The sequence below is a fragment of the Perca fluviatilis genome, chromosome 3, assembly GCF_010015445.1.
Source record: "Perca fluviatilis chromosome 3, GENO_Pfluv_1.0, whole genome shotgun sequence".
Classification (NCBI taxonomy): domain Eukaryota; kingdom Metazoa; phylum Chordata; class Actinopteri; order Perciformes; family Percidae; genus Perca; species Perca fluviatilis.
The window spans coordinates 26802132-26816162 of NC_053114.1; the positions used below are offsets into that span (position 1 = coordinate 26802132).

A 14031-nucleotide genomic window follows, 5' to 3' on the forward strand; every position below is an offset into this window, starting at 1 on the left:
TTACATTTACATCATTGCATATATTTTGCAGATTTAGGCATTTAAAAAAAAAAAAAAAAGATGCTGTTTTTGTGGTTTTTTGATAGTTGCACGTCACATAAAAAGCAGTCACCTTGTGCCGAAAAAGTACAATATCAAATCTGAAAATACAGACTTCTTTAAAACTTTTTAACCGTTCTTGTTTCTCCTGATTAAATTGGACATCAGCAACACTAAAATCATTTTAAATTCACCTTTGCAGTTCAATATGGGATCAAAAAGGAAGTAGTTCACATAGGGAGTAAAAATCCCCGCTGCCAACATCACAAAACATGATAAACCATTACATTACCACCAATGGAAAGCTATCTGATTAATGCAGCCCGTCGGTCTCCATTTATTCAAACCGAGATTCTTTTGACCAGAAACTGTGGGACACAGCACAAGACACCAAACACAATCCATTAATGCTAGGGATTTAAAAAAACAAACAAGAAAACCTACTGATCTTGTGCAACAATAAAAACTACAGATGTGTGCATGTGTGTGCGCAAAGAAGAGCTTCCATTTACTTCACTTCCACACATAAAAAAAAAAAGGAGGACAAAAAGGTAGGTATGAGCGTAAAGAGTGTATTAAAAATGTAACGGGTAAAACGAACCAAAAAAAAAAACAAAACAAAAAAAAACCACCAAAACGTGCAGATTTCATGGTTGAACCGTCTGAAAGAGAATTGACCATCACCCTTTGAGAAATATGAATTTCTGCTCATAAGCACGACAAGAGTGTCAAAGCTTTGACATTTCTGATTTGCTCTTGTACAGCCTGAAAAAGGTAACACCAAGTCTACCAGAATTATTCATTATCCCATGTTTTAAATTTCACACGCTGTACAAAGCAGAATTTAAGGCATTATTGACAAGCACCAACAAAGCTATCTACACACACAAAAAAACATCTATCTACAGAAACACAACCTGTGATTTTGTGTGCTTTACATTTTGAAACTCTTCAATTTACCAACAGGTTTAAGTTCAAAACACTGTAAAAGGGCATTTAGTGCAATTACTTACAGCAACAGACTATCAGTGATGTGAAGGAGATTCACCGGACATTTTGGTAAAAGTAGAGCTTCTCCTGCTTAACGCGCTGCTCAAAGCAGCGGGGGGAAAACAAAAAGGCTCATGGGCAGCGAAGGATGGTCTTGCTGTGAGAATCAACCGGAGGTAAAGTCACAGGCGGCACTGCTTGCACCATTTAAATCCCATCAAATGCAATGTGACCCAAAATACAATGTCAAAGTGGCTTGGTAATCGCGCCAAAATAATGCTAGGCAAACGCTTGGAGATTTGAGTGACAGTAATCTCAACTGATTTGGCTCCGACCGTGTGGCATCGCGAGAAGACAATAAAAGTTGACTGATCTGTGAGTCAGCAGTGTGCTATACATAGGGAGATGGGGACAAAGATCCTAGAACCAGACATCAGCGGCAAATAACTGCATCAACCCATCCTGCCCCTACTGCTTCGGAGAGCTGCACTTAAGACTACGAAGAGTACAATACTGAGTTTACTGCATAGAAAATGCCAGGACTACATGAAAGATTTTCAGTTATTATGTATATTGCTTACAGCGTGAAAAAGACTCAATGTGGTGAGCTTCTGATGGTAAGAAGTATTCTCCTCTGAAACCCCGATTGCAAAGCATTTTAAAAGGACAGGTTCACATTTTTTCAAGTATCTTAATACAATACCAATTCCGTATGTACACTGAAAACGTTAAACTCCGCCAAGGAGGTAATGTTCCTCCTAATGTTTGTCAGCAGAATTGCAAAAACAAAAACAAAAAAAACTACTGGCCTGATTTTCATGAAACTTGGTGGAAGGGTGTAGCATGGGCCGAGGAAGGACACATTACATTTTGGAGCGGATCAGAATCAAGAATTATTTCTTTTAACTTTCATTAACATTGTAAGATAGGGCAGTCCTTCTGTCCATACTGGCCGTTAAGAGATCACTTTTTAATGTGATTACAGTTAAGTGACGGGATGGGGAACAAAATGTTTGACACTGGAATAGCATCAGGAGGGAATCTTTATACAACCAGGATGGACAAGAGGAATGATTACAGCAATAACCGTTTATGGGCATGTGAGAATTGTTTTAAGACAGACTTGAAAAACAAAATGTTAAACCATCCTTTAAAGCTGCTCATAGTGACAGTACCAGAGGATGAGAGTCTAATAGGCCCAGTTCAGGTGACTCGGTGACAGAGGGTCAGGCTGTAGACTCCGTGAACTAGACAAGTTAAGAGAGTTGAAAAGGACAGATAGACACACAAGTGTCTGGGGCTGAGGGACAGCACCAGCACATTAGTCAGACACTACAATTGAAAAACTGACCATCCTGTCTGAGCGTATCCAATGAAAGAAAATATAACAGGTAATGCATGAAATATTCAAAAGCGATCAAATGTTTTGTCCAAAGATCTTTTTTTTTTTTCTTTTTTTTTTACTGGTGCTGTATGATTTACACGTTTCAATGGGAATGTCTGCTTAAGGAATGTTGTCTGATTAGAAACCTCTGAATGATTTTATGTGTGGTCTAATTGCACTTATTTTCAATTTCACCCTTTCGATTTTTTATTTTGAGTAACCAGGATGAAAATCTGAAACTGCAGCATTCATCTTGGCTAATTTGTAAACAGAGTTAAAAATGCAAGTCAGATTTTTTTTTTCTTTCTCATCACAAAACAACAACACTTCAAACATATTCCCTTCATATAAAAGAAAACAACATCTACTGTACTGTGATTCAGTCAGTGTGAAATCAATGACATTTTCTATGTGCAAGACAATTAAAAGATCCACTGGATAAAGTATATCCTAGTACAAAAGCGAAGGACCGTACACGGTAAAACAAAAGAAAGAACAGAAGATGACTTGATAACGTAATTAGAGTCAAGCCTTTCTTGGAGATGCACTTGAGTAAAAGATGAAATATTGTCAGTGAAATGGAGAATCAAAGAGACGCGGTTACATCTACAATGATTTCTTGAGAAATTTATCATGCGTCGCTTGTGTAGAAATACTGAAGAATCAATGAAATAAACACCCAAATAGTGCATCACCTTTAAAGGTCAGGGTCAAAAGAGGGTCAGATCTCACACCTCGGAGATATAAAACAGCCGACGACGGGAGACTGGGGAGAGCAGTACAGCCGCATGCTGTGAAAAGAACTATTGCTTTAATTTGGTAACTGAGCAGAAAGTAACAAGGACAAAGAGAACACCTGGTCACTGACTCGCTCACACGCAGGGTTTCTCTCTACAAGGCCAACAACAAGGCCATTCCACTCCTCTGGGGTTTTAAGGCTCTGACACACTAACCCGATTATCGGCCGTCGGACAGTCTGGCGAGGTCGGTGACTCGAGTCTGTTCGGTGTGTTGCGTGCCATCGGCAGTCGGAGGAGCCGCCGGCATCCATTTTGGCTGATTTGACTTGCTGAATCGGCCAGTGGGCAGTCGGACTCAATGACCAATCCGATTGGTGGAGTGCTAGCCCTTAGACTAGCGAATCAGTGCTTCTTCCACAAGAAGAAGCCCGAGAGCTGACAACGCCAGTATCTTCTTATTACTAGCCATCGTATTTTCTTCCGTTCAGCGAGTAATGACAACAACGATCCTTCTTATCGTTGTTGTCCTACTAGCAACACGATGATGAAAACAATGACTGACGACAGCGTGCTCCATTTTTACTAGGTCTAGCGAGATGTTCCGTCATTTCTGGTTTAAATTTTTTGGGGCGACAATACAGATTAGCGCCGCCTGCTATTGTGGAGACGTATTACGTCTCGCGCACGCGCAGAACATACGCTCAAGTCGGCGTCGCTTCGGAGTGTTCCGAGGCACTTTTGAGAGACGGGAGCAGACTGATCAGTCCGACTGCCTTTTCTGCCGACAGTCAGCCGTCGGGTTGGTGTGTCAGAGACTTTAGGCTAAATTGGCCTGCATCCGCTGATGTGAGAGGGTAATGTCTCATTCCCACAGGTAGCTTTGATGATGACCAGCCAGTGCGTCCTCCGTTAATTAAATCGTTTAAAATTGCATTAAAAGTCGCCAGTCTGGTCAGGAAAACTCTGAGGTATAGTGAGGAGGAGGGAGGGTGTCGCTCAGGATGAAGTGATTCTCTAAAGGAGAAAAAAATTCAACAAAAAGCGATGGATATTCCCACTGATGATACTAGAATGCAAGATATCTCTAGTTATAGAGAACAAAGCATTATTTCAATCATGTATGCAAACACACTCACACACGTTAGGGCCCTCAGCCTAAACCAAAGGGCATGAGCAGATTTTCTTTTTTTTTTTTTGTGGAAACTGATTGCTGAACAGACACATTGATTGATTTATCACTATTTTGATTGTTGAAGACAAGTGGGACGTGCCACACCTGGCCTGAGAGAGGATCCTATTCTTTGCAGACCGGCCTCCTGAAAAGGAAGGAGGGGAGAGAGTATCCCTGCTGACAGCAGAAGACTCCTGCCAGAGAAGCATAATGTAACATACACCGACAGTTAGCGCCAAAAGTGCCAACATCACCACAGGAGCCGCTGATGTCAGCAACTTCACTCTTTTTTGGGCAAATGCTTTTGAAGGAAACAGGATCTTAGGAATGGAGGCTATAAAAGACCACTGGCTGGGATCTTTTAAATACATCAGAACCTGCAGAGGGGGTAGCTTCACTGTGCTACAAACACATTCTTCTTCAGTCCTTGGTCTTTCAAGGAGATGGTTTGGTCAAAAAGGAAGCAAGAGTGTTCTGAATGTGATGGTAACCTCCAAGCAAAGGTATGAGGAAGTGGCGACAAAGGAGGGAGGGAGGAAGAGAAATGCAGTGTGCAAGGACTATAGTAGGCATTTCATCCGCTACATACTTTCTACTCAGCTGTCCCTGTCAGACCTCAGCTGGCTGTGAATCCACAGGCTTGTATTCTTTGGCTGAGTGACAACCAAGCCAAACCTTCTCACCAGATAGACAAAGATCTTGTATTTTTGTATATTTTAGGTGTGCAAAATCTCATACATTCTGAGGCTACATTCGCACTCTTTTTTTTCTCCTCTTTCTCTCCTTGTCAGACTCATTCTTACTCGTGGCAGTCTATTCTATAGTTGCTACCAAATGTGATGCTACTTCCCTGCATTAGAGCGCCCCTCAATGGACAGTTTGACCTCCTGGGGGATGAAAGAGGGCCTTGTGTGGCCAGAGGTGCTTAATTGAGGGCGTGGCCCTTCGTCTCCCTTCATACTGTATCTTTGGAGGCCAGGTGAGGACCAGCGCCTCTGAGAAGCACTTAGTGCAGCCTGCATTGCTCCCGTCCCTGCCCCTGCAAAAGCAGAGCCCTCTGTGTGCAAGTGGTAACTGCTCTGGCTCCTTGGATGCTCTGCTGAGGTCCTACTTGGTCTGATGGGCATCTCAGGGTGCCCAACAACCCCAAAATGTGTGGCTTCCTCCTTATCGACTGCATCTTTTTCCCCATCCCTCTGTCTCTCTCTGTGGATGCGGTCTAGCCTGAAATGAGACGGAGGCCGTGACTGCTGAGGGGCAGGGGGCCCCATGAGCTGGTGACCAGGTCCTGGTGTAGCGTTGGTTTTGCTCAAAGTCCTGGACAGGTTCTGCTGCTGCTGTTGTTGTTGTTGTTGCTGCTGTGAATGATGGTGCTGTGGTTGTTTCTGCTGCTGTGGCTGAAGCTGCTGCTGCTGCTGCTGCAGGGTGATGGACACACACACGTCTCCTACTTGCAGATGATGGCAGGCCAAGCCGTAGAGCTGGGCTGTGCGCTCAGGGCTGCAGGACGACCAGCCCTGCCCGAACACAAAAAAGGGGTGCTCCGGGGGCACATCGATGGTCACTTTGCTCTGCTGCTCCCCCACAGTGAAGTGAAGCGACACAAGGCCTGGTCTTTGCTGGCTGGCACGGATGTCCACCACCATGCTGGAGTCAATCTTAAGCCCCCCACTCACCTCAGCGCTCCGCACAAAGTCCTGAGTCTGCAGATCCTCCACACGCTTCAGTTCCCCAGTGGCCAGCTGGATAATGGCTCCCTTCATGAAGTGTGACGGGTTGGAGGGAGTCGAGGCAGGAGCGAGGCTTGAAGCTAAGGCCTGAGTCACATCTGCTGTAGGCTGGTGAGGAGGCTGCTGGGGGATCTGCTGCTGAGCTGTGGTCAACTCCGCCCTTTCAAGGAGGCACACTCTGGCTGAAGAGTCAGAGGCTTTAAAGCTTGGGTTAGGGGAGGCCATGGTGGTAGAGGCATGGCTGGCTGAGGCATCATTAGCCTGTCCTGGGTAGTGTTGCTGTGGCGGTTGGGGCTGATGCTGCAGGTGATACTCCAAGGGAATAAGAACTGGTTGTCCGTTGGCAAGCATGACAGCATGGCCTGGTTGTCCCGTCTGCTGCTGGAGACTGGACACTCTGGGATCATTGTAACTCACGGTCTGGGCCGTGTACGCAGTCCGGTCGGACTCTCCATGGACATCTCTGGTTCTCTGGGCCCCCTGAGAGAGGTTCAAGGGAGCAAAGGACACCTCTTTCCGCACTCCACCTTGGCTAGAGGAAGCAATACGACCAACCACATGCTGCACCTGGAAGTTGATTAAAGGAATTAAGTGTTGATCAGAAAACTTTTAATTTTGCTGAAACACACAAAATGTATAAATGGCGTGTGACACGTTCCAACCAGACATCCAAATGTTTTCCCACAGCAGCAGCCTGAATTACAGCACGCAAGTATGAAATATCTGTGTAGCTCAGTAAATAAATACATTTGAACCATCTCATCCTTCGAGCCTCCAACGCACAATTTCTAATGATGGGTGATATGCCTTAACATCACTCTTCTCATCAGCTTTGGTATTGTTAGCATTTCTCCCTATTTGGTTGATTGAAATAAGTACTTTGACGTTAATCATGCCAGCCAGCACAAAACAATTTGACTTATTTCGGAATCAAGATTCTTCATTTCCCTTCACACACCATCACAAAAGAAGTACTGATGGCTTCAATGAGTTTCTCCATGCAACCATAGATAATAGCTTTGGCACAAAGTGGCAATTGTGGCTGTGATTGTGGCTATGAGTGATGCCCAATTACCTACAGACCCACAGCACACAAAGGAAGGAAGCTAAATCTAAAATTAACAAGTAAAATGTAGTCTTACAAATACTGCCACAGCCAGTGAAATTTCTAAAAACAAACTCAGATTATTATAACACTAATAAAATGCATTTGATAATAGTTACTTGTTTATTTTTCATTGTGTTGAAGCATTTCTGTCTCTATAAATGCTATAAAGATATTTTATTCCATAATCAACATGAGGATTGTAAAAATTGCCCTTTAGTCATGCTGCTGCTTGCATTGTTGAATAATGATGATTTTCTTTGTATCTATTGATACTTCTTGCCTTATCCGGGGTATTTTCATTAACATGTGCACACTGGAAAAATGTTTAAGAAAGTAAACTAACTCCAGATTTCCACTAGATGCGTAACGGTTGCGGACCGGCTCCGCTGCGCGTCTGCTGCGTGCTCTGCCGTCCGTCAATACCCACTAGGTCCGGACTGACAGCTGTAGTCACGAGGTAGAATACAACCACAAAACCAACAACAGTTTGTTTCCATCCAGAGGAGTAGAGGGGAAACGACTGTGCTGTGTTTTCAAGGTGTAGTGCAGGGAAATATGATCCGCCGTGAGCACGGTGTATTTTATTTTGAAAATTAACCGGATGTTTATTTTGTTTCTGTGCTCGATTTCCTGTCCCGCATCTGCCGTGTGCTGAATTGCTGCGGAGCTCTCCGGCGTCCGGCAAAAATAGAAGCTCTCCGTATCTGCTCCAGAGGGCTGCGGACCGCCGGAGCTGTGCCGGAGTCGGAACGCAGCCGTTATGCAGCCGTTATGCAGCCAGTGGAAATACACACACTGACTTTAATGGAAACCGAATGACTCCGCCGCCGTTCCGGAGCCGTTACATATCTAGTGGAAATCCGGGGTTAGGGTATAAATGAACAAGTAATCTGGTTTCTCCATCTCAAATTTCAACATTGTTCACAAAACATGAGCTGCAATATGTAACAATATTATAAACATTCCATGATTGAAAAGGAGCAGAGTGAAGGCCAATCATATATATTACCTGCACCCTGTGTATTTAGAAGTGTTAATTTTTTTTTTTTAATCCCTTATCAAGAAAAAGGGTTTTGCATTTATATGTTACTATCACCCATTTACGGCTAAAAATGAAAATTTGGGAATAGAGATTACCAGGAGTCAAAAGTCAAATTAGGAGGCCATCAGTGTGTCTTACCTCCAGGTCGCTGTCTGGAGTGCTGCGCTGGCCAGGTGAGCTCCTCTCTTCCAGCCTTCGGTTCAGCAGGCCTCTGTCTTGGCTATATTCCTGGGCTGCACAGTTGGATGCTACCTGCAGCAGTCGTGTATTTCTGGCAGTGTAGGCTGAATCAAGTACAACCTCCCTAGCTCCCTGCTCTTTATCGCCTCCATTCATCTCTGGTTCATTCTCCTGCTGGGCACTGTGTGGGTCTCTGGAGGCAGCCCTGGCACCCTGAGGGTGATAGAAGACAGACAACCCCCGAGAGCTGAGCTCTGCTGTGGACATGACTCCTAGTGTACCAAGGTGCTGCTGGGCAGCTTGCTCTGAAGGCAGCATCAGCGGGACACCGCTGGATACTGCAACTTTGGCAAAGGTATGAGCAGCTACCTGGGCCTGGGGAGGTGGGGAAACAACACCTTCCTGTATGACCGATGGATAGGGAACAAGGTGGGACACAGCATGGGGCTGAGGAATGGTGCCTGAGGGAGAGATTAATGATCCCGGGACAAAGCCAGGGGTTAGAGCGTAAGGTACCGCTGCATAAGGGGAACTAACAAACTGGAGAGAGGAATGAGGGATCTGGGCATACCCAAGAGGAGGATAGGGAAGGCCTGGATGCTGCAGGAGAGGAGAGTGTACAGTGTAGGCTGGAGAGATGTGGCTTAACACTGGGTGAAGACTAGTAGGCGAGTAGGTAACAGATGGAAGAGCCACTTTGTAGAGCATACCATACTGGTCAACTGGCACTGCTGGTATGCCATCAGAATTATCCACTCCATAATGAAGCCCTGGCTGAGCGCGCAGCCACTCTCCAGATGGGGTCCCTCCCTGAGTGTCACTGTTGGCCGCAGAGTTCTGGATGGACACCACTTCATCTTCTCCAATAACACCACCAGCATTAGTGCCACCAGCATTACTGCCACCACCACTACTACTACCACCACCACCTCCAACTCCTACCGTCCCTCCAGCTCCACTGCTGTTACTAACTAGGAGGTCCCTCTTCTTAGGAGGCAGGCACTCCTGGTTCCGCTCCTGAGCTTGTTTCATTGCAATCCTCTGACCAAGCGAGTGGCTTTACTGTACTGCACAGGAACTGAAACTTGCGAGCCAGTCGGCCCGCACAGGAACCAGTTGTGAAATCACCTGGCTGACCTTGTCTGCCAATTCTCCTGGAACAAAGAACAAAAAGCAAAGGATCATTAAGCACAATTCAATTTTGTATCCCTAGGTTGCATATTTTCCCATCACAATGGCGCTAAAATTATTAATACATATGTCCAGATGGATGAAAATGATAAAATTATACGATCAATAGTTTCAGGATGGAAAGCATTAAAGCTATAGTGCATGACTATTTCATATTTATAAATGTCTGTTACATTCAAGCCATTGCCAAATGAGTTGATAGAATAATACTACTACTATAATACTCTCTGTATTTCTCAGTATGGCTATGTTTAGAAAATGGTACAGTCCGGCGACATTCGCGCGCAGCAGCTTGAGTGATGCGTTTTAAGTCGCCGCTGAGAAAGGACAACAGCGTTCAGCTTTGGAGACGAAGAGGACATAAAAATTACAAGCTCATTACCTCTTCTGAAGAATCCATGTTTTGTTTTTTTATCCTCTGTGTCCTCCTTGATTTGACGAGATAAACGCAACTATCAACTGCCTGAGGGAGGGGTGGAGGTGGTCCACGATCACCGAAGGCTTGCATCATGTGGAAGCACCGACAGTGTTGTTGTCATTACTTAGAATTGTTCACGGGGGCGACAGAAACTACGCACTATAGCTTTAATGGTGCTGCTACACTCATCTGTCACTGTAAAGACAGAAATTTATGGAGAATGTTGTTATAGGTTTCTTTGAAAATAAACCATTAGACAGGCCCTAATACAAACCTCACCTGCCCAAGATATAAGATACTTCGAACGATCCTCATTTTGTTGAGTTAGTCCGTGTACCTTTACAGAACATACTTGAACACTGAACTGTTCTGCTTTTTGGCCGTTTGACATTTGACTGATGGCTCCCTTAGAGAGGTTCAAGGCAGCAAGAAGTTTATGTTGCCAAGTGTGAAAACTCTTACTACATGCACTTTAGCACACACCATGTCATTACAGCCGCCTCTCAAACTGAAAGAACGCCATTAAACAGTTATGACAATATGCGATTTATTGCTTTTGGTTTGTTTTCCCTATAGTTACACTGAATAATATATATTGTGGAAAACTTCTTGCAATATAACACGTATTGCAGAATTCCCTGTGCAGTGATTCAATTGTAATCAAGGGCAACATTTTGTCATAGTATCATATGAGTCGGCCATCAGACCTGTGATTCCTACCCATCATTCACATACCTTGACTCCTTTACATCCAGTAGTTTCTTTTTATTTGGGAGGTTGGAAAAACCTTATTTCACACTGACAGTATCATTATTATTTAGGAGTCTGACCAACTCTCATTTTTCCATTCCATTCCATCAAATTTAAATGTTTCTTTAGATTCTAAATTCAGCCAATTCAGACATAGGCCTATTTGGTGTATTTGAAAACTTTAAAGTCTTAACAAGGATTTAATTTAATTTCTGGAGTTTTAACTTGAAAGTCTTAAATTGGAGAGCATGAGTTTAAATGACATGCCCACCGGAGGTTTAAACACCATGGGCTTTTCCAGCATGCTTAATAAGACCCCCAACATCTGAATTATCAAATATGTGCAATGGTGACAAGTGCATGTCTGCTTTTCCTTATGCAATGTAAAAAGCTAAGATGTGGTTCATCATGAAATTCTAGTAAAAAATGTACACCCAAGAAAGTAGTAGGTACAAGTAAACTGCATATTAGTTACACTCAACTCACACAGAGTATGTAGATCCACACATCCACTGCAATAGCACCCTACAACCATCTAGCAAAATCATGTCTGACCACTGACACCATTACTTCTTGGTTTTGCAGAACATTAATTCTAATAAAAATGAAAAAACATGCTGCAGTATAACTGCGACTGATCCACTAAGTCTTGTCAACCTTCTTTCTTTTTTTAACGACAAAGAGTTAAGGTTGTGGTGCCACTTCATTCAACAGAGGTAAATAGAAACATAGATTAATCTTAAGGTAATTTATTGGACACGTTTCAAGAAGCAGGTTTGCTTATTTATCATAAATTAAACTTGGAACAATCAAAATCAAATCAAAACATGCTGCATTACTGGCTCCAGTTGCTTCCAGTACTGGACATTTTATTCTGTGTCGGCACAGTTTTTATTTTGTTATATTTTCTATTTTGACCGTTTTTATCCTTAATTAGACATCTACAGGCTTGCTCCAAACAACATATTATTATACAGTACAGTCACAATTAAAGTATCTAGTATCTCTCTTTGGTTTATAAAGCACTGAATGGCTTAGGGCCAAAATGCATTTGTGATCTTCTGCTACATTATGAACCATCCAGACCTCTCAGTTCATCTGGTTTTCATGCACCACATATCTGAAAAAAAAACTCCCAGAAAACTGTAGGTCCGCTGCAACTCAGTTCTTTTAAATCCAGACTGAGGACTTATTTGACGCAGCCATTTTTTTTCTTCATTTCTTACACTGCACTGTAACTTTGTTCTTGTATTTTATACCTGTCCTATTCTATTTAGCTTGTTTTTATTTTCTATGTTCTTTTTTAATTGCCATTTCATGTTTTATCTAAAGCACTTTAAAACTACCCTGTTGCTGAAATGTGCCTCTCTTGTATCCTGTAATCAGTCCATGATACAGACTCGAGTGGATTCCTGGTTTCACTAAGCACGGTTGTCCAGAAAAGTCAGTAAAGCTGCTTCCTGAAACAACCCCCTGAACAGCACTATATATGAACCCTCTGCTTTATAAATGTAGTTATAAGTCAGAGTTTTCTTCCAGTTGACACTACACTTCACTTCAGAGTAACCCATATACTGTAAAATGTGTTTTAAAAAAGTGTTTACCGTTAGCTAGCTAGATAGCTTAGTGGCTGACTTGGCTAAAGTTAGCTCGCAACTTGGAGTCATAATTTTCCCGTAAACACAGGAAAGTAACAGCATGACACTTCACATATTAACACTAAACGTAGATGGGGAGTTCAAATGAGAGATAATGGTTTATGCGGCAATTTAATTATCACTATAATTTATCACTGGGCACCAGCCCAGAGGTTCCGGCTAGTTAGCCAAACGGCTAACACAGTTAGCTAGCTTACATGTACTGACTCAAGTCCTGCTCGACCCACATCTGCTTACAAACAACTTGGAAATGCGCAGAAATGCGTCTATCAAAGATAGCTCTACTTTGTGGACTTACCTCCAAATGTCATCGCGAACAGGCGTTTCTTAATTTAAAAAAAGTTGATATGCGGAGGGACAATTGAAGAAATCAAGGCTAAGGAGTCGAGCCCATTTCGAAGGCCAGCAGAGGCGCTCACCAATGACGTCACGACGTTTATTCAATTTCCTGTTTTTTTATGCATGATGCACAAATGTCCCCCACGTATCCGTTCTCTTCATAGACAGTTCACGAAGGTTCTCTTAACACATCCTTGCATGTACCATGGATGTATAATAAGAACGGCACGTACACCAATATATAAATCAGCAAAATACGGTTAGGCTTTACTTTTTTGTCCAACCTACATTCAACTCAACTAAACACAAATACGGATTTCTTATTAACACATCATCGCAGCATTGTTAGATAGGATACCACACTCTCGATGCCATTTTTAACCGAAACTCACAGGACATGTGCTTTTCTTGCAGAAAGATAGTAGCCTATAAAAATAACGCAACGGTAGTAAAACAAAATTATAAAAAAAACATGGAGTTCGTTTAAATGCATAAAATGTACATTCTGACATGTTGTACAGTAGGGGAATCTGGAGCCGTGTGCACTAAAGGGATTATGACATGGTCATTAGACACACAAAACTTTGGCTGGATTAACGTATAACATATATCGACCCCAATTTCGGTTTCAAATATTTTTATTAGAAGCATTAGTGCAAAATAAACTGACAGAATAGGAAACTGCTTCAATTTTTTCACTAGGCTTATTTCCCAAAAAAGAAGAAAGAAGAGGGTATGTAACGTCAAACAACCCATTAACCCACCCACATTCTTACTTTTGGGTTTATGTTCAATTTGTGTGTTCAAGAAAAGAAATAAATCGGGTCCATGTGTATTTTTTTTAAATTATAAATGGCTTCAGTTTCAAGATAACCACAATTCTGTCTAGGTGTAATGTGTCAGTTAGTTATGTGAACCACAGCTTCACTAGGGGGACCTTTGCTGCTATTAGCCCACATATTGACCACAATTGCTATAGGCTACAGCATTCCAATGCTGAATTAACATTACCTGGCTTCAAGCGTGTCGATTTCTCTGTGGTAGTGTGATCAAACAAACTTTCTTTAGGAATGTGCACCATGTGAGTACAACATAAGCTAAAATAATAAAGTCTTAAAAGTAGATTTTGCTTGTACTTGAGTGGAGAAAATTAATCAAATTGCCAAGAACAATTGACATGCAGTCACATGGTGAGATATTTGACACAAACAAAAAGCTTCTGACCATATGGTTAAAAGGGCAGGTGTTAAACACTCAGGTAATGGGACCGTCCTTCAACCACAAGATTAGC

General features: G+C 42.7%; 1 protein-coding gene across 2 annotated transcripts; it reads right to left on the bottom strand.

The window, feature by feature from the left end:
* Positions 1 to 419: 419 nt before the first annotated feature.
* atxn1l (ataxin 1-like) lies at positions 420 to 12819 on the bottom strand. 2 transcript variants are annotated; one of them, XM_039794455.1, is made up of 3 exons: positions 12700 to 12819; positions 8343 to 9535; positions 420 to 6621 (listed from the first exon to the last, which is right to left on the bottom strand). In XM_039794455.1, the coding sequence occupies exons 2-3, from the start codon at positions 9414 to 9416 to the stop codon at positions 5167 to 5169; spliced, it is 2529 nt and encodes an 842-aa protein (XP_039650389.1). In that variant the 5' UTR covers positions 9417 to 9535; positions 12700 to 12819; the 3' UTR covers positions 420 to 5166. The 2 variants fall into 2 exon arrangements, with proteins under 2 accessions (XP_039650389.1, XP_039650388.1); XM_039794454.1 differs by having other exon boundaries at positions 8343 to 9538.
* Positions 12820 to 14031: the final 1212 nt, after the last annotated feature.